The following is an 18970-nucleotide window of genomic DNA, read 5'->3' as shown; positions in this document are numbered from 1 at the left end:
GGTGCCCAAACTTTTGCAGACGCCACTTTTTTGTTTTCTGTTATTTTGAAAGTGTAAATGATGGAAATAAAATCTAACTTTTGTTGACATATTATAAGAATGTCTAATCTGTAATTTGATGCCTTTTGGAGATTTTTCCATCTTTCCTTGGCTTCTTTATGCACATTAATACAAATTTTTAGCTGGGGTGCCCAAACTTTCGATCCCCACTGTATATATATAATATATATATCTCTATCGATCAATGTACTGATGTCCAATCTCATTTCTTGAGGCCCAAAAAAGCCAGCATAGTACAAATACCCCCCAAATTACCCATTTTTGGTAAATAGACAGTTCAAAGTATTTAGTAAGAGGCATGGTGAGTTTTTTTGGAGGTTGTAATTTTTTGTTACAATTTTTTGAAAAATTTAGAAATTAAAAAAAAAAAAAAATTTTTTTTTTAACATATTGTCACCAGTCCAGTACAGTGTGATTATATAACTGGTGTGGCGTTGATCAGGGACACTGACTGGTGACCGTATGTAAAAATAATAATTTTAGTTTTTGGTTTCAAATGTTTCTATTTTTTTTTATTACATTACATTTTTTAACTATTTTTTTTTCAACACACTGTGACCAAAGCAATACAATGTTACCATAGTAACACTGAACTACTCTGGGCAAGTGATAAAGATTTTTTTTTTACACATTACGATTGCCAATACATATGTATTTCATTGATATTTGCAATCATTGTTACTGAATGAAACTGATTAATTCAGTATTTTGTTGTGATTAGCTGTGATTGGGCAAAGCTCATAACATGATACAGATGGGCTGTGATTGTCTGTACCATGTGACTGCTTTGATCAATCACAGCTAACAATACAATTGTATACAATGAATGGCATGTATCCCGTGGAGCCGCTGTGTTGCCTCCCGGCTGCGTCATATGATGTCCAGTCACAATGGCGAGTGTCTCTCCCAGCCGTCAGTCTGCTATAGGCCGGGCAGGAACATGTTGATATAACCTTAAATTACTCCCACTTTTTTTAGTGACTTTGTTGCAAGAATTTGATCCAATTTAGTGTCATATAGTATGGAGCTCAGCTTATTAATGTGGTATTGAACCAAAACCAAAAATGTAATATATTGCAGCTTACCAATCATTAGATGTGGTGCCTGCATTAGTTTTTCTTTTTAAGGCTTTTTCCCATCTGGTTTCACCTGGTGATCTGGCTGGTAACACACCTTCTGTATTAGAGTGCCCCCACTCTGGATTAAGCACAAGGGGCACCTTTGGACAGCAACATTGTCTATCTGAAGGAAAGGGGAGTTTAAGATGCACTAACAAATGGACACCAAACTCCAGCTAATAGTTTATAAGCCGTTACAGCAAACAGTTTTTTCCTTTTTGTGATAAAGGTTTTACATACATGAATAAAAGCTAATCATTGTAAGCGCCCCTCTCAGTGTTAAATGGTTTGTATCATAACTGTAAAACTAATTTTAATAGAATAGTTATTTGTGAGCCACCAGGAGTTAACTTACTCTATTATTAGTGTTAATTGTGTGCTTAAGTGAATATTTATTAAATATTGGATCGCCAGGCACTAATTACACCCTCTCTAGGTGTATGAAATTAAACTATGAATTCTTATACTGTACCGCGCTCCAATATTATCAACCTTTTGTGATTAACCTTTTTTGGTTGTGTGAATTTCTTAATATACCACCTATAATCCAATCATTACTTACTTCTATGGTGCTTAAATATACAATTAACATAAATTAATTTATAAATATGAATTAAAAAATTATATGTGATTATAACAAATATTAATAAAAAATTAATGAAAAATTGGAATGTCAATTCTATGTGAATAAAATAATAAAAAATTAATAAAACATTAAAAAAAAAAAAAAAAAAGGGAATGTCAATTATTTTCTTTGAATTTGAGATGGTGTTGTTATTCAATTTAGTTAATGTGATAAGTCTGTGTTGGCAGCTTGAACCTCTCCCTCGTCTCCTCTCCTCTCTCCTCAGCTCAGCTTTCTCAATTGTGCTTTCTTCACTGGCTGCTTTGTTTATTCCTCCATATACGGAACATGCAGAGAAGGGAAAAGAAACATAGTGTAATGTATCAAGATCGTGCTTCAGACAGCCTGGCTGATGTGTTTGCTTGCAGTAAATATACTCGCCGTTCCTCTGTGGATGCGTGATAACGTCACCGCCCCTCCCCTACGCGTTACGCTACAGGGACTCGTAGCTTCCTCTGGGGGATGTGGATTTGCATTCCATCATTCACAGAGGCTATTTATATCCTGCCGGCTCCATTTTTGCTGTGATTTGTTAACTATTCGTTACCTCTCCATTACTTTGGAGTTCAGACTATATCTCAATATTATTCATTGTATATATACAAAGTGCGCATCATCATCCTTCGGCTGTATACTTAATGCTTACATCCACACCCCTCACAATCTGGATTACAATCTTATATTTGATCATCTTTCCACAAAGTTTTTTAATATCTAAAATTTAACTTAAATATAATATTTACCATACTTTATTAATTCAGACTTTTAATTCTTAAAAATATATATATACCCTACACTCAATTTAAATTTAATATGAAATAAATTTAAATAAATAAAATTACATATATCTGTATAAAAAATCAATAATAATGGAGAGTATAAAATTTATTGAAAATTTACTATTTATTCAAAATAAACAAAATTAAAATATATAAAATAAAATAAAATAAAAATAAATATTATAATGAAATAATGCAAAAAAAAAAAAAAATTGGAATTTATCAAATTAAAATAAAAGTAAAAGTAAAAAATAAATAAATAAATAAAAAAAAAATAAAAAAATAAAAATTAAAAAATAAATAAAAATAAAATAAAAATTAAAATAAAAATAATAAATAATAAATAAAATAAAAATAAAAATTAAAAATGTTTATCTAAAATTCTTTAAGTTTAATATTATGCGGACTTAATAACTTAAACACTACTTTGAAATGCTTGTATATGCTATTGTATGCTTTATCATTAATCCTTCTATTTTCCCCTTTATTATGTTCTATATTTAATAATCGCTCAAGAAACAAGCTAAATCAAATTCCTTGTTTAATCCCAAAGGATGCAAGGAATTCATTAGATATATCCACTGGGATTCTTTCTTACTTATTTCTCTAATGAGATTATCTCCTCTCCAGTGTGCCTTATGCTTCTCTATTCCCCAAAATTCTAGGCCTTCTGTTTTTTGTTCATGGTATAGTTTGAAATGTAATGATACATTATGGTATTTATAACCTTTTGAAATGTTCCGAACATGCTCCTTTATTTTCTCTTTTAGCCTGCGTTTTGTTCTTCCTATATAAATTTTATTGCACGGACATTTCAATGCATATACTACCCCCTTGGTGTCACATGATATGAATTGTTTTATCTTAAATGTTTTACCACTTATCAAATTAGTGAAATGCATTCTTTTTCTGGGGTTATTTTTTGTTCTGATACAACTAGAACATCTTCCACACTTATAAAATCCAATTTCCTGAAAAAAAGTAAGTGTATTTTGTTTAGGTGGATTTAATACGTTCTTCACTATCTTGTCTCTGATATTGGGGGCTTTTTTATAAATAAATCTTGGATTTTCAGGGATACTATCTTTTAAATCTTTATCTAGCTTTAATATGTCCCAATGTTTATTTATTATTCTTTGCACATCTTTATATTGCTTATTGTACGGCATTATAATAGTCATAACATTGTCCATACTATTGTTATTCTGACTTTTTGTTAGTAGTTTGTTTCTATCTAGTACAATCTATCTAGATTGTAATCCAGATTGTGAGGGGTGTGGATGTAAGCATTAAGTATACAGCCGAAGGATGATGATGCGCACTTTGTATATATACAATGAATAATATTGAGATATAGTCTGAACTCCAAAGTAATGGAGAGGTAACGAATAGTTAACAAGTCACAGCAAAAATGGAGCCGGCAGGATATAAATAGCCTCTGTGAATGATGGAATGCAAATCCACATCCCCCAGAGGAAGCTACGAGTCCCTGTAGCGTAACGCGTAGGGGAGGGGCGGTGACGTTATCACGCATCCACAGAGGAACGGCGAGTATATTTACTGCAAGCAAACACATCAGCCAGGCTGTCTGAAGCACGATCTTGATACATTACACTATGTTTCTTTTCCCTTCTCTGCATGTTCCGTATATGGAGGAATAAACAAAGCAGCCAGTGAAGAAAGCACAATTGAGAAAGCTGAGGAGAGAGGAGAGGAGACGAGGGAGAGGTTCAAGCTGCCAACACAGACTTATCACATTAACTAAATTGAATAACAACACCATCTCAAATTCAAAGAAAATAATTGACATTCCCTTTTTTTTTTTTTTTTTTTTTTTTGTTTTATTAATTTTTTATTATTTTATTCACATAGAATTGACATTCCAATTTTTCATTAATTTTTTATTAATATTTGTTATAATCACATATAATTTTTTAATTCATATTTATAAATTAATTTATGTTAATTGTATATTTAAGCACCATAGAAGTAAGTAATGATTGGATTATAGGTGGTATATTAAGAAATTCACACAACCAAAAAAGGTTAATCACAAAAGGTTGATAATATTGGAGCGCGGTACAGTATAAGAATTCATAACTGTAAAACTGATACATTTTCAGAACAGCTTGTTCTTGTAAAAAACAACTTACTGGCTGGATCACCAGGTGATAACAGAAGCAAGAAAGCCTAAATAAAGAAATCTAATGCAGCCATTACATCTAAGAATAGGTAAGCTGCAATATAATACGTTTTTTCTTTTGGGTTTAATAATGCTTTAAAGTTGGCTCTTTTGAAAATACTCTGTAATCATTATTGCCTAAATTATTCCTCACTTCCACATCTGCAGTCAGCTGTTTTGTTTGTAATTAGTAGGTCCAGCAGAGCTTTATTTCTAGTTGGGCCTTCCACCATTTGACTCCTGATTGAATTGTCAGGACAAGACTTAATTGAGTTTTTAGTTCCATCTGCCCAGTTAGTATCAAGATGGTTAAAGTCCCCCATGATTATAATTTTGCTCTTGCCTCCTCGATATCTCTAACTGTGAAAGTAGATCGGTCTCCTCCTTCTTAATGTTTGGGGACTTATAGCATACACCTGGAAATAGTTTTCCACTTGTTTTGTCCCTTTGAAGCCCTGTTCACAATATCATCATTCATACTATATTTACTAGCAAATCACTCTTGACATATAGGCACACCCCTCCCCCTCTTCTACCTACAGTGTCCCTCCTATACAGGGAGCACCCCTAGACAGTTGCAAGCCAACTGTGAGCTGGCAAATCAGGTTTGTGATATTAACACAATCAAAACCTTCCTCATATAGCAGAAGTTCTAGTTTTTCCATTTTAATAACCAGACTACTAGCATTTGTATGCATGCTTTTTCATTTTGTACACAGACATATTATTTTATCCCTGCTTGCTCTTTGGCTACAGTAGGTTTTGTCCAGCCTACGAGTATTAGTCCTTGATACTTTAGTTGCTTTATCATCTATTTCAAGGACCCCTTCCCCCTAATTTTGCCCACATCTGCACACTTTGACCTTTGCTTACTGCATGGTATACCTCTTACTGATCCCCCCCAGTCCTAGTTTATAAGTTCCTCCAACCTTTGGCTATCTTCTTCCCCAACAGAGCCACACCCTCCTGTAACAGTGTATACCCAGAGACTGATGCAGTCCTCCATTTTGTTAAGAACCCTCATCTTGGCAAAGGGGTTAACCATCCCAACAAACATATTTCCCCCTCATTCTCCCCCTCCCTTTCTGAGAGTCCCAGGGACATTTGGCCAGTGTGTATGTGTGTTAGGAATGTCACAAGAGGCCAGGGCCCAGCAGGGGGCTAGGAGCTATAAAGTCCCCAAGGGAGCTGGGGCCTAAAATGTAACACCTCGTATAAGATAAGGCAAGCTTTCCCCAGAGTTCAAGACATTCCAAGGAACGCGGGACCAGCTAACACTTGTTAAAATCCAGTTTTATATCTTGGAATCTTGGAATATGATACTTACATAAAAACTGGACATATCATCAGATTGGCCACGAGAAGGCAAACAGTTTGGTAGGTTACCAAAATAGATCTCGTGAACCAGTGTATAATTTCATAATTCATATCTAAACAATCCTCAGACGTGTCTGCATAATAATCTACCCATGGGTGGAATGTCACTTGTGCAGATGGAAAGTTATTGGCCAAAATATGAGCTACAGGAGATTTTGGCTCTAGTTGAGGTATCCGCCCATACCTACATGCCTAAACGGGGTATTGGTCCTTGACTTCAGAGACACCCCCTGCTGGGGAACTACAAAATAAGCTGTCAGGCCTAAGAGAGCTGAGTTGAAGACGTCTCCCATTTTAACATCAGTACCACCTGGGGGAGACCCGTGCCCTTTCGCTCTGAAACTTGGATCTGGTAACCCAGGACTTTGGCAAGTACCTTAACCCTTTCAGCTTTCTCTGATATCTCTTTGCTCTGCTGTTAGTCTCTGTATATTTATATATATATATCTTAGTTACATCTTTTTCTGTAAATATTGCACCCATTTGACCTTTTAGTAATAAATCTTTCCTTCTGAAAGTGTTGAACTGTTTCTATAGCTCTGTATTGCAATTTACGAATTCCTGCCTCTAAAGAGAATGCTACTGTGTTTGTTTAACTCTCTGTATAACCGTGTTATACAGATGATTACCTCAGCCATTATAGTGTTATTGCGGATATCACCGAGTTTCCCCTTTCTCTGTACAAAAAGGAGGTGGTGGCAGTGTGAAGGGTTAATTGCGTAATTAACCTGACCCAGTAACAATCGCTCAGGCTGCCGGTACATCGGTTGTGGTCCAATTAGCTGGAAAATTGTTGTGCGGGGTGCAGCTGGGTGTGGCATTGTTACGCATGTGACATCGCGGTTTTAGATCGGCTAGTCCTTCGGTCACAAGTTTGGTGAGAAGGTCTGGGGTCTGACGCCGCGATCGTGACACCTCCCCTTTAGCATGCAGTACTTCTCTGCTAAACAGCCTGTAAACAACTGCATAGTCAGTCCTGTTCTCCATGAACCCAAAACCGTCCTTCCTGCACCTGTTCCTCAGCCACTTATTTACCTCTAAGATCCTGTTGCCTTTCTGATGTTAGTCAAGATACAGGCAGTATTTCTGAAAATAGTATCTTGGGAGTTCCTTTTCTTTAAAATAACACCTAAGTCTCTGAAATCATTTTTAGGGAGCCTCTGACTTTGTCATTTGTACCAAAATGCACAATGATAGCTGGTTCCTCCCCACCCCCACTCGACAATCTGTCCATCCAGTCCACAATGTGCCAAACCTGAGCCCCTGGCAAATGGTATACTGTTCAGTGACTGTGGTCTTTGTGACAGATTGCTGTATCTGTGCTTCTAATAATTGAGTCCTCTACCACCAGTGTCAGGGAATGGGAAGATCGCCTCGGCGATCAAACCTGCACATACGTAGAATCCTGACAAGACATATAGGCAGGCAGGCACTAGGACCCAGGCGCGCCTGTCACCAATGACTGCCCTGGGGAGGCACTAGGACCCAGGAGCGCCTGTCAGGAGTTGGGCGGCCTATTTAAACCCAGCTCTTGCAATGCTCAAGTGCCGTATGGTCTGTTTCCTGAAGTTCCTGTTTAGTAGATTGTCTTGTTGCCGACCCTGCCTGACCCTGATTTGCTGTCTGTCTCCTGTTCTGATCCCTGGCTTGTCTGACCATTCTCCTGCTTAAGCCTGCACGTTCTGATCTTCTGTTAACGAACCCGGCTTGTGCCCTGTTTATTCCTCTGCCTGCTGATTTTGTACCACGCCGCCACCACTGTTACCGACCCGGCCTTTCTGACGCTGCTCTTGTGACCTCCTCACATCAGACTCTCACCTGCTATACACCTCCAACGGTGCTTCTACCGCAGCTGGGTGAACTCAGGGGCCGCGACCTGGTCTTGGCCTGCTCCAAGTCCATCCCCACCATCAGGGGCCCTGGTGAACAAGCAGGCAGGGACTTAGATTCCGCGCCTTGGGGGAATCCAGTCTGTGGAGTGCTAGAGGCTACCGCTGTAGGATCCCTGACAACCAGTATCTGTCTGCCCTTGCCTGTAACTTTGCCCCATCCTTACTGAAGTAGTTACCCCCCCCCCCTCCCAGGCAGCTAGGGGAGATAATTTGCTCCAGCAGTGCTACTCCTTAGCTGATTTTCCCAACATCACTCAACTTGTCATGTTTATTTTGATGTTTCAACTTAGGATAGCTTGTTTAATGCTCTTCCCTGTTCACTGCCTTCCAAATGTAACACAGCTACTTACCTCTGGCATCTGCTCCTCTGTCTCACCAGCCTCCTCTATACTGGCCTTACCCAGCACCTGACAGGTAGGGTCTGCACTTCTATCTCGGTTGCTGATGCTTTGCAGTGTTGCCAGCTGATTTACTAGATCCAGGATCTGGGCTTCTAAACAAATTGCTCACATCTTATCAACAGTATTTGCCCTTGAAGGTTGTTCTAGGAATGTATACATTGAGCAAGATGTGCACCAAGTAGGACATGTTACCCAGTAATGTAATGGGGATAATTTATTTAGTTAATTTATTTTTAATGTATTTTATGCTGGTCGCTATCTGTTTGCCCCAACTACGAAGTAACAGGAATATCCACTCACTACACATTCCCCCCTCAGCACTCCTCGGTACACACAGTGTCCTCAGTTTTCACAGTGCCCCCTCAGTACTCCCAGTTCCCTAACAGTGCTCCCAATACTCCTCGATACTCACATTGCCCTTAGTACTATGAGTTTTCCCTCTGTACTCCACAGTACTCAAAGTGCCCTCAGTGTTCCTCGGTATTCACATTGCCCTCAGTGCTCAGAGTAGCTCTACAGTATTTGGTACCCACAGTGCCCTCAGTACTCCACGGTGCTCACACTTATGTACCATGCAATCTGTTGCAAACAAACGCACTGCATTTACAAACTGCGTTGGGGTGTCGTTAACATTGACACTGCTACAGATCGCAATTGCAGAGCATTTTGAACACAGTGCAGGGGCCCTTACTCTGTACAAATACATAGGCTAATAGCCTCTTCACGAGAATAAGCAGAGCAGGTTAATGGGCAAAAAGCATGTAAAGGGCAACTCTTTGTTTAAACTTTTTAACAATACAAAATGTAAGGTACTGAAGTTTGCTCCCGTTTTAGGGGAATACACAATTTTAAGGCTTGACATGTTGGTTATCTATTTACTCGACACAACCTCATCTGTTATATTTTACAAACAATTGGGTAATGTTTAATGTACTCTTAAAGAAGAATTCCAGGCAAAAATTTTATTTTCCCATGCGGTGGGGCTGCGTCCACACTGCATGGTTTAGATACTTGTTTTTGTCCAGGGGTTCAGAAAGCACATATATAATTGCCTAATCTGCTGATCCTATAATCTAGTTGTGAATGGGCAGATCCTGACATCTTTATCGCCCATAGACCGGCTCTGGACATGAGGATGGCAGGAACAGTCCACCACTGGACATGAGAGAGCAGTTTTCTGGAGGTTAGGGTAAGTACAGCTTTACCCTCAGCTCCTTGACAAAACTAGTAGTTAACCAATGTCTTGCAGGCACAGTCCCACTGCAGGGGAAAATATAAATTTTAACTGGAGTTCTTCTTTAAGTATCAGGTCATTTAAGATAACACAAGAACATTCAATGAAGTGCGACAAGAAGCAGTTTATCCTTAACTGTGTAGGATTTTGTTTTTGGTTGTTTTACTGTTAGGGCAGTTAGGATGTGGAACTCCCTACCACAATTGGTGGAGTCAGCAGGAAGTGTGGATAATTTGAAAAACGTTTTAGATGGGCATCTTATCAAACACATTATATAGGGATATGGGAAGATGTGAATATACGTAAAGAGCAAAAACATTTTGAATTAATTTAAGATGATTTCATATCAGCATGCAATGCTTTATGCTGATGTGATTTTTATACTAGGCACATAGTATAGATTTAAAAATTGATTTGGTCCATAGGGGTATAAAGGAATGAGAACTGAGGTGCTTAAACCAATCATGTAAACTGCCATCATGGGTAGCAATGCTAACTTCTTTTTTACACACAGGTACGTCAACAGGTCACGCTTGTAAATTCAGAACCTGCTACTGAAGAGGAAGACTGTGAAGAAGTGAGACGAAGAGCCCCTCGGCGAGATTCAAGACCTGGGGAACCTGTTCACCCTATGCAGCGTCCAACCCCAGAACCAAGAGGAGAGGAAGCGGAATTTGCACAACCACTCTCACTTAGTTTCCAGAGTCAGAAAATGAAAGGAATGAAAGAGCTTTTAGTAGCTGCAAAAGTGAACTCTAGTGCTATAAAACTGCAACTCACTGCTCAGTCACAAGTGCAGCCAAAACGAGCACGAGCACCTGGGCCAAGAGATTACAACCTGGGATACTTGAAAAGGCAGCGCAAAGGGGTTTAAGAATAGAGTGAATGGAAGGGACCACAGTAAAATAAAAATTTAAGAGTTTTATTTTTGCTACAGTTTCTTTTTTACAATTTAGTAAGTGACTATTGAAGGAATTAAATCCTGAATTAATGTCTTTAGATTTAGGTCTAAATATTGTTGTAGTATGGAAATATTAACAGTTGTAACCTCCCCCAGCCCAAAACAAATAATTGGGTATTTGTTTAAGAATTATCCTAAAGCATTTCTAATGTTTATAATTGTCAGATGTTTTGGCTATCTAAATATAGCCTGTTAAGCACCTTTATAGTTGAAGATTATTTTTGTTTGGAGAACTGGGAATACACAAGTTGTCTAACCAGCACCCACATTGTGTCTGTGGCAGTTCTGCTTTAAAATAAGATCAACTCCTCAGGCATATACAGTAATACATAATAAGTAATAAATATTCTAAACTTTAATTTAGCTGCTACATGCTGCAACAAAGGTTCAAAACCCTATGCTGGCTGCACCTAGGAGAGTCTGACTACTGCTCTTGCAAGGCAGCAGCCTGGCTCTCCAAGAATTTGAAACGTCCGACTGCACACTACTCTAATCAGTGCTTTTACTCCCTAAGCAATGCTGTTGGTTTGAAGAAATGTTTAGAGAGGGCTTGTCAGACCACTGAAACTGGTACACTGTGTGAGAGTAGCAGTTCAACTTTCCTACATGCTGTCAGCTGTTTATCTCTTTCTGCAACATTAACCGCTTGCCGACCCGCCGCAGTGTTTTTACTGCAGCAGGGCGGCACCTGTGCACACAGCGCTGTCTTTAAACAGCGCTCTGCAAAAGAGGTAGGAGGCACGTGCCCGCGCTACCCATCCCGCAGATCGCGACAGCGGGAGTCCATCGGATCACCGGTAGGTCATTACCCGCCGGCTCCTGGCGATTACCGGTAAACACTGACAGATAGCAGAGCCGCAATGTAAACACTGCAGCCATGCTGTCAGTTCAGAGTATGCTGAACCTGAGAGAAGACTTTATCTCTGGGGATCAGCGTGTTCCTGTGAAATACACACCCCCCCACCCACTAGTAAAACACTCCCCTCACACAGTTGAGGGTTTTATTTCATTGAATAAAAAATGTTAACCCTTTCCTCCCCAGTGCCATTAGTACAGTGTCATTGTTTTTTTTTTTTTTTTGCACCGATCACTGTATTGGTGTCACTGGGGATGTCAGTGACCCCAAGTCAGTTGCCCCCCAGTGTCAAAATGTCCACCGCAGTCCCGCCATAAGTCGCTGATCACTGTCATAAATCACTGATCACCGCCATAAGTCGCTGATCGCCGCCATTATTAGTATAATATAAAAAAAATCCCAGTATCTTTCCCGCCATTTGTAGACGCTATAACTTTCATGTAAACCAATTAATTTACATGTATTGGCATTTTTGTTTTAGCAAAGACATGTCGCAGAATACATTTTGGCAGAAATTTATGACTAAATTTGATTTTTACATTTTTTTACTGGACATGTTTTATAGCAAAAAGTCCAAAATATTGTTTTTTTTTTCTCAAAATTGTCAGTCTTTTTTTTTTATAGCGCAAAAAATAAAAAACCGCACAAGCGATCAAATACTACCGAAAGAACGCTCAATTTGTGGGGAAAAAAAGGATGTAAATTTAAATTTGGGTGCAGTGTTGCATGACCGTGCAATTGTCAGTTAAAGTAACGCAGCGACGTAACACAAACCACTTCTGTAACCACTTCCTGACTGCCCTATAGCAGAAATACCACTACTGTACAGGGCGGCATGGGTGCGTAAAATCACACACACACATATATATGTATATATATGTATATATATATATATATATATATATATATATATATATATATATATATATATACACATATATATATATATATATATACACACACACACGTGATTCACGCTCCCGTGGTTTTCACGCCCCTCTCAGATTGCCCGTCAGTACACCAGTCATCACATTTGACCCCTTGATTGCCAGGAGCATGCTCATGCACAATAAACCTCCATTGCTAGTATAGTGTCTGAACAGGTCAATATCTTTGATCAGATCAGCACTATACCAGCGTTCACATTAGTATAGCGTCCCCAAAAACGCAGCGTTAGCGGGATCAGCCATGGCACCTGCGTTTAGCCCCTATGCTTACCCCCCCCCCTTCTCCCCCAGCAAGTGCAGTGTCAGTAGGTCACTGTCACTTGATACATTGCACACAAAACCGCAGTGTTCGCAGAATCAGGCCTGATTTCTGTTAGCACTTGCCGGTAAATTTTGATGACTCTCATATGCAGCAGAGTGGCAGTACTAGTGCCGCTCTACCTTTTGGTGAACTGGCGAGTACCAGTGGTCTAGTACAGTGGTGGGCAACCTTTTTTTTCAACTGGGCCAAATCTCGCCAAAACCACGATTGAAATTTATTTTGAGAGCCACATTTTTAAAACTGAAAATACATAGGATGGTACACTGTTTTTAGTTTCAATAAGTTTTTATAGTAATTCATCCCCCATATAGTAATTCATCCCCCATAGTAATTCATCCCCCATAGTAATTCATCCCCCCTATAGTAATTCATCCCCCCTATAGTAATTCATCCCCCCTATAGTAATTCATCCCCCCTATAGTAATTCATCCCCCATATAGTAATTCATCCCCCATATAGTAATTCATCCCCCATATAGTAATTCATCCCCCCTATAGTAATTCATCCCCCCTATAGTAATTCATCCCCCCTATAGTAATTCATCCCCCATATTAATTCATCCCTCATATAGTAGTAGTAAGTAAGTAGCAAGTAGTAAGCCAAGTCCCCCCTGTGTCAACTCACTTACCTTTGCTCCGTGCGTTCCTCTCGCCGTGTTCCCGCGCCGTTCCGGTCTTAAGGGCGGACTGTGAGAGGAGCCTAGCTCCTCTCACGTTCGTCACGCTGCCCCGCCTACACACATCCTGACAGCCAATCACTGGCTATCAGGATGTGAGTGGCAGCGAGACTGGCCAATCATTGCATTTGAGCGCGCTGCCCTGGCTGTTTTTTTTTTTTTTTTGGATCACGCAGAGTCCCTGCCGTCCGAGAGGAGGGAGGGGAGCGGGCGCCCGACACACAAGAGCCGCATTAAAGCGTGTAAAGAGCCGCATGTGGCTCACGAGCCGCGGCTTGCCGACCACTGGTCTAGTACATCTTGGTCTTTCACATACCTCCTTGATTTTTTGAGCAGTTTTTCACAGAATATCTGTATGCGTTGATTGTGGATCAAAGCAATTTATATGCACAACAATTTAGCACCGCCAACCCAAATTCAAACCTTGCCAGACCATTCGCATGGAAACTCATTACGGTTTTCGAATTTACATTTTTTTTGGGCCTAACCCTCATAATGGGCATTACTAAAAGAAATGAATTGCGGTTGTATTGGTCCGCAGGCCCGATTCATCATATGCCCGTGTTCTCTGCTGCCATGGCCAGGCATAGATATGAGAGTATAATGTGTTTTATGCATTTCAACGACAATACACTCGGGGTAACCCTGAATATGACCGGCTCCACAAAATTCAGCCCCTCGCAAATCACCTTAACCAAAAATTTGCAGATGTCTATACTCCCCGGCAAAACATCTGCGTTGATGAGTCCCTGATTAATTTTTCTGGCCGCCTTGCATTCAAACAATTTCTCACCTGCAAGCATACCAGATATGGGATCAAGATGTAGAAGACCTGTGAGAGGACAACAGGCTATACGTATAAGTTTTGGATTTACGAGGGAAAAGATAGTTACGTGGAGCCCCCTGGATGCCCAGACTACATGGGGAGCAGTGGCAAGATAGTTTGGGACTTGGTGTCATCCTTTTTCCATATGGGGTACCACTTAGACGTGGACAATTTTTATTCAAGCGTGCTACTCTTTAGACATTTGTTCAATTTTGGAACTTTTGCTTGTGGCAAACTGTGACCTAATGTGTGCCCACCATTAGAAGTGGGTGGATGCAGGGTGGTATATTCTAATTGTGGGCATACCACACACTTTTTCTGGCAGAGATTTCTTCTTATTTTTTTATTCAGTCCACAGGCTGCATACAAAAATAAAAGAACATAGTATATATACCCAACAAGGTCCAGCGACGTACTGGTACATCACTGGACTTTGAATGGTTATACAAGGATGATGCCTACAGCTGCAGGCATCATCCTGGTATCAATTTTTTCAGCCGGCGATCGGCTTTCATGTAAAAGCTATCATGTAAAAGCACATCACTCCCATACTCAAAAAGCCCCTCCTGGACCCCTCTGACCCCAACAACCTTAGACCCATCTCCCTGCTGCCATTTATATCCAAACTCCTTGAGCGCTTAGTCTATAATCGCCTAAGCTCCCACCTCAACGACAACAACCTCCACCCCCTACAGTCCAGCTTCCGTCCCCTACACTCCATCGAAACTGTCTTACTTAAACTCACCAATGACCTGCTAACCACCAAAGCTAATAGCCACTATTCAGTGCTCCTACTCCCTGACCTCTCCGCGGCTTTCGACACAGTCGACCACCCCCTCCTCCTCAAAAAACTACACTCCCTTGGCCTCAGAGACTTCGCTCTCTCCTGGCTCTCGTCCTACCTATCACAACGCTCCTTCAGCGTTACCTATAACGCTACCACCTCCCCCTCACTCCCCCTCTCTGTCAGGGTCCCTCAAGGCTCTGTCTTCGGGCCCCTTCTCTTCTCCATCTACACCTTCTCCCTTGGCCAACTGATACACGGCTTCAACTACCACCTCTATCTCAACGACACGCAAATCTATCTCTCGACCCCTCACCTCACCCCCTCAGTCTCTGCCTGAATCACTAGCCTGCTGAACGACATATCAGATTGGATGTCGCTCCACTTCCTTAAACTGAACCTCTCCAAAACTGAGCTCCTAGTTTTTTCCCCAGCCCGCGCACCCCCCCCCCCCCACTGACTTCTCCATCACATCCAACAATGCCACCATCAGGCCCACCCCACAAGCCAGAGTACTTGGTGTCATTCTTGACTCCAATCTATCCTTCCTGCCCCAAGTCCAATCGCTAACAAATTCATGCAGACTTCACCTCCGCAACATCAAAATACACCCATTCCTAACCCCAGAAACCACTAAGCTACTCATCCACTCCCTCATCATATCGCGACTCGATTACTGCAACTCCCTCCTGACTGGCCTCCCTCACCCCAGACTATCCCCGATTCAGTCAATCCTGAATACAGCAGCCAGACTCATCCACCTTACCAACCGCTCCGTTTCCGCCACCCCCCTCTGCCAATCCCTCCACTGGCTTCCGATTGCCCAACGGATCAAATTCAAAATGCTTACACTGACGTACAAAGCTGCCCCATATTACATCACCGACCTGATACCCATATACCACCCAACACGTACTCTTCGCTCCTCAGAACACCTCCTACTCTCCAGTTCCCTGGTCTCCCATGCCCGCATCCAGGGCATCACCCATCCTCTGGAACTCCCTACCCCAATCCATCAGACTATCACCTACTCTCCTCTCTTTTAGGCGCACCCTGAAAACCCACCTCTTCAGGGAAGCCTACCCCGCCCCCTGCTAATTGCCGATCTCCTCCACTCTTCCTACCACTCCATCCCCCACAGCTTTTCCTCTTGTACCACTATCCCCTCCCTCCTAGATTGTAAGTTACAAGGAGCAGGGCCCTCGAACCCCTCGTGTATCGCACTGTATTGTTATTGTAATGTCTAATGTACTGTCTCCCATTGTAATGTACAGCGCTGAGCGAACTATTGGTCCTTTATAAATACTGTATAATAATATTAATAATAATAGTGGCTAATTAGCTGCAGGATTGCTTTTACAAGCAGCGGGAGATGATGCCCCCCTCCCCCGCTGCCTTCCACGACCTTCTCGGGCAGTCTTGTGCCATCGAGGGAACCTGAGAATGCAGCCGGTATTTCTGCTAGCTGACCATAGAGCTGATTGGAGACCAGAGTGGTGCCAATCATCTCTATAGTCTAAGAATGCGGAAGATACAAGCATTACCTCACTTCAGTTTCGCAGGATATAAACAGCACCATTTGTAAATTGGGAAAGCACCTGATCACACCGATTTTGGTTTGATTAGATAATGTAAGGGCAGAGGAGATATCCAGAGTCTGATAGACCCCAGATTTCTCAAAAAAGAATATATGACAATGCCCATTGAAGGTATAGGGGCTATTTGCATTCCCTGTTATAGCATTAAAAGTGATCAAAAAAAAATGAAAGATACAATGTAAAAATAATTTAAAAAAATAAATAAATAAAAAAATCGCCCCTTTCATGCGCGCACACCTGTGTGCACAAGCCTTCACCCTGTGGCGGTATGTAAACATCGGTTGCACCATGCATGTGAGGTATCGCCATCAACATCAGATCAAGGGCAGTAATTCTAACACTAGACCTCCTCTGTAAATCTAAAATGGTAGCTTTTAAAACGTTGCCTATGGATATTAAAAATGTTTGCAGTTTGTCGCCATTGCACGGGGCATGCGCAGTTTTAAAGCATGTCATGTTTGGTATCTATTTACTCGGCATACCCTCATCTTTTATATTGTACCAAATAATTGGCCAATATATTGTGTTTTTGTGCGGGGGCTTCTTGCAGGTAGCTTGGCTTCACATAGGCGTCTAATTGTAAAAGTACTCACAGGTAACTTTAGACCTTCTTATATCTTCCTGGAGCTGATTGTTGGTTGAGTCCTTGCCTATTTTGGCTATTCTTCTATCCATTCGAATGGTAGTTTTTCGCTTTCTTCCACATCTACAAGGAGAGTTAAGAATTTTCAATTGAGAGGGCAATTAGGTTAGAATAGGAATATTTGCAAATCATGAAAGAGCATCAGATGAAATTGGTCGTTGTGGTGGGGAGAGAAGAGTAGAAAAGAACATTTAAAAAATCTAAAGCACCTCTTTAGGAAAGAAAGTAGAGAGGCCAGAGGAGGTGTTAAGTTTGTGTACATTGGGAGGTTGTATAGATTGCTTGAACTTTCTGGCAAACATAAAGGAGGTGTTACTATGTAATAAAGATGTAACTATGGACCATTGTAATGCTTTTTCAACTATAGAAGATAACAAGGAGTCAAGTTCTAGGCACTTTTGATCAAATAAATAAATACCTTGTAGTCATGGAGCGTACAGTGCCTTGAATGTCAGCACCTGTGATAGTGAGCTCTTAGTGATCCTCAACTTGGGGTTCCCCAGGGCGCTGAGTCTAAGCCCCAGCCTGCTTGTTCACCAGAGCCCCTGATGGTGGGGATGGACTTGCAGCAAGCTGGGACTAGATCGCGGTCCCCAGGTACACCCAGCTGAGGTGGAGGAGACACGGGAGAAGACAAACAGAATCCAATAGGCAAGCCGAGGTCAGGACAGGCGGAAAACAAGCAAGGTCAGAGAACGAAGCCAGGGTCAGTACAAGGTTAGTCCAATATAGGATTCAAGACAACAGAAACACACGGGAGCTCCAGCAACTAGGAAGTTGCTCAGGCAAAGTGGCCTAGTCTGAGCACATCTTATATAGACAGGCAACCAAGGAGGCGGGACAGGAAGTGATGGAAGGAAAGGAAATAAAAACCCAGAAGACAGCAGATGACGCCCATAGATGAGCACAGACAAACATGAGAAGGGATCAGGAACAGGACTGCAGCAAGAAGGTAAGAAAACAAACGAAAATGCAGGCTAACTTGTGACATTGAAAAAGTATTCATACCCCTTGAAATTTTCCACATTTTGTAATGTTACAATCAAAAATGTAAATGTATTTTTGGGGGATTCTATGTGATAGACCAACACAAAATTGCACATAATTGTGAAGTGGACGGAAAATTACAAATAGTTTTCAAAATTATTTTACAAATATATGTGTGAAAAGTGTGGCGTGCATTTGTATTCAGCCCCCCTGAGCCAATACTTTGTAGAACCACCTTTGCAGCAATTATAGCTGAAGTCTTTTTTGGTATGCCTCTACCAGCTTTGCACATCTGGCATGTTCCTTGGCCTTTATGATGCTGTTTGTTTACTAATGTTCTCTAACAAACCTCTGAGGGCTTCACAGAACAGCTGTATTTATACTGAGATTAAATTACACACAGGTGGACTCTCTTTACCAATTAGTTGACTTGGCCTTGGCCTTCATGATGCTGTTCACAGAACAGCTGTATTTATACTGAGATTAAATTACTGGTGGACTCACCAGGAATTTACTAATAAGGTGATTTCTGAAGGCAATTGATTCTACTAGATTTTAGGGGTATCAGAGTAAAGGGGGCTGAATACAAATGCATGCCACACTTTTCAGATATAAAAATTTTGAAAACCATTTATCATTTTCTTTCCACTTAACAATTATGTGACACTTTGTGTTGGTCTATCACATAAAATCCCAATAAAA

General features: G+C 40.8%; 1 protein-coding gene across 2 annotated transcripts in view; it reads left to right on the top strand.

Moving 5' to 3' along the window:
* Positions 1-10593, top strand: part of MEN1 (menin 1) — a 373352-nt gene extending 362759 nt beyond the window's left edge. Inside the window, exons 10-11 of one of the 2 annotated variants that reach the window (XM_089681660.1) lie at positions 9551-9623; positions 10183-10321. In XM_089681660.1, coding sequence (XP_089537786.1) covers positions 9551-9622 — 72 coding nt within the window. In that variant the 3' untranslated portion in view covers position 9623; positions 10183-10321. Of the gene's footprint in view, positions 1-9550; positions 9624-10182 lie in introns of both variants that reach the window. The other variant, XM_089681659.1, reaches the window with a different exon arrangement.
* The last annotated feature ends 8377 nt before the right edge of the window (positions 10594-18970 follow it).

This window comes from Staurois parvus, unplaced genomic scaffold, assembly GCF_062004578.1.
Source record: "Staurois parvus isolate SC_StPar_1 unplaced genomic scaffold, SC_StPar_1.0 ptg000275l, whole genome shotgun sequence".
NCBI lineage: Eukaryota > Metazoa > Chordata > Amphibia > Anura > Ranidae > Staurois > Staurois parvus.
Note: the sequence above shows the minus strand (reverse complement) of the source record. Positions and strands in the feature narration are given on the sequence as shown.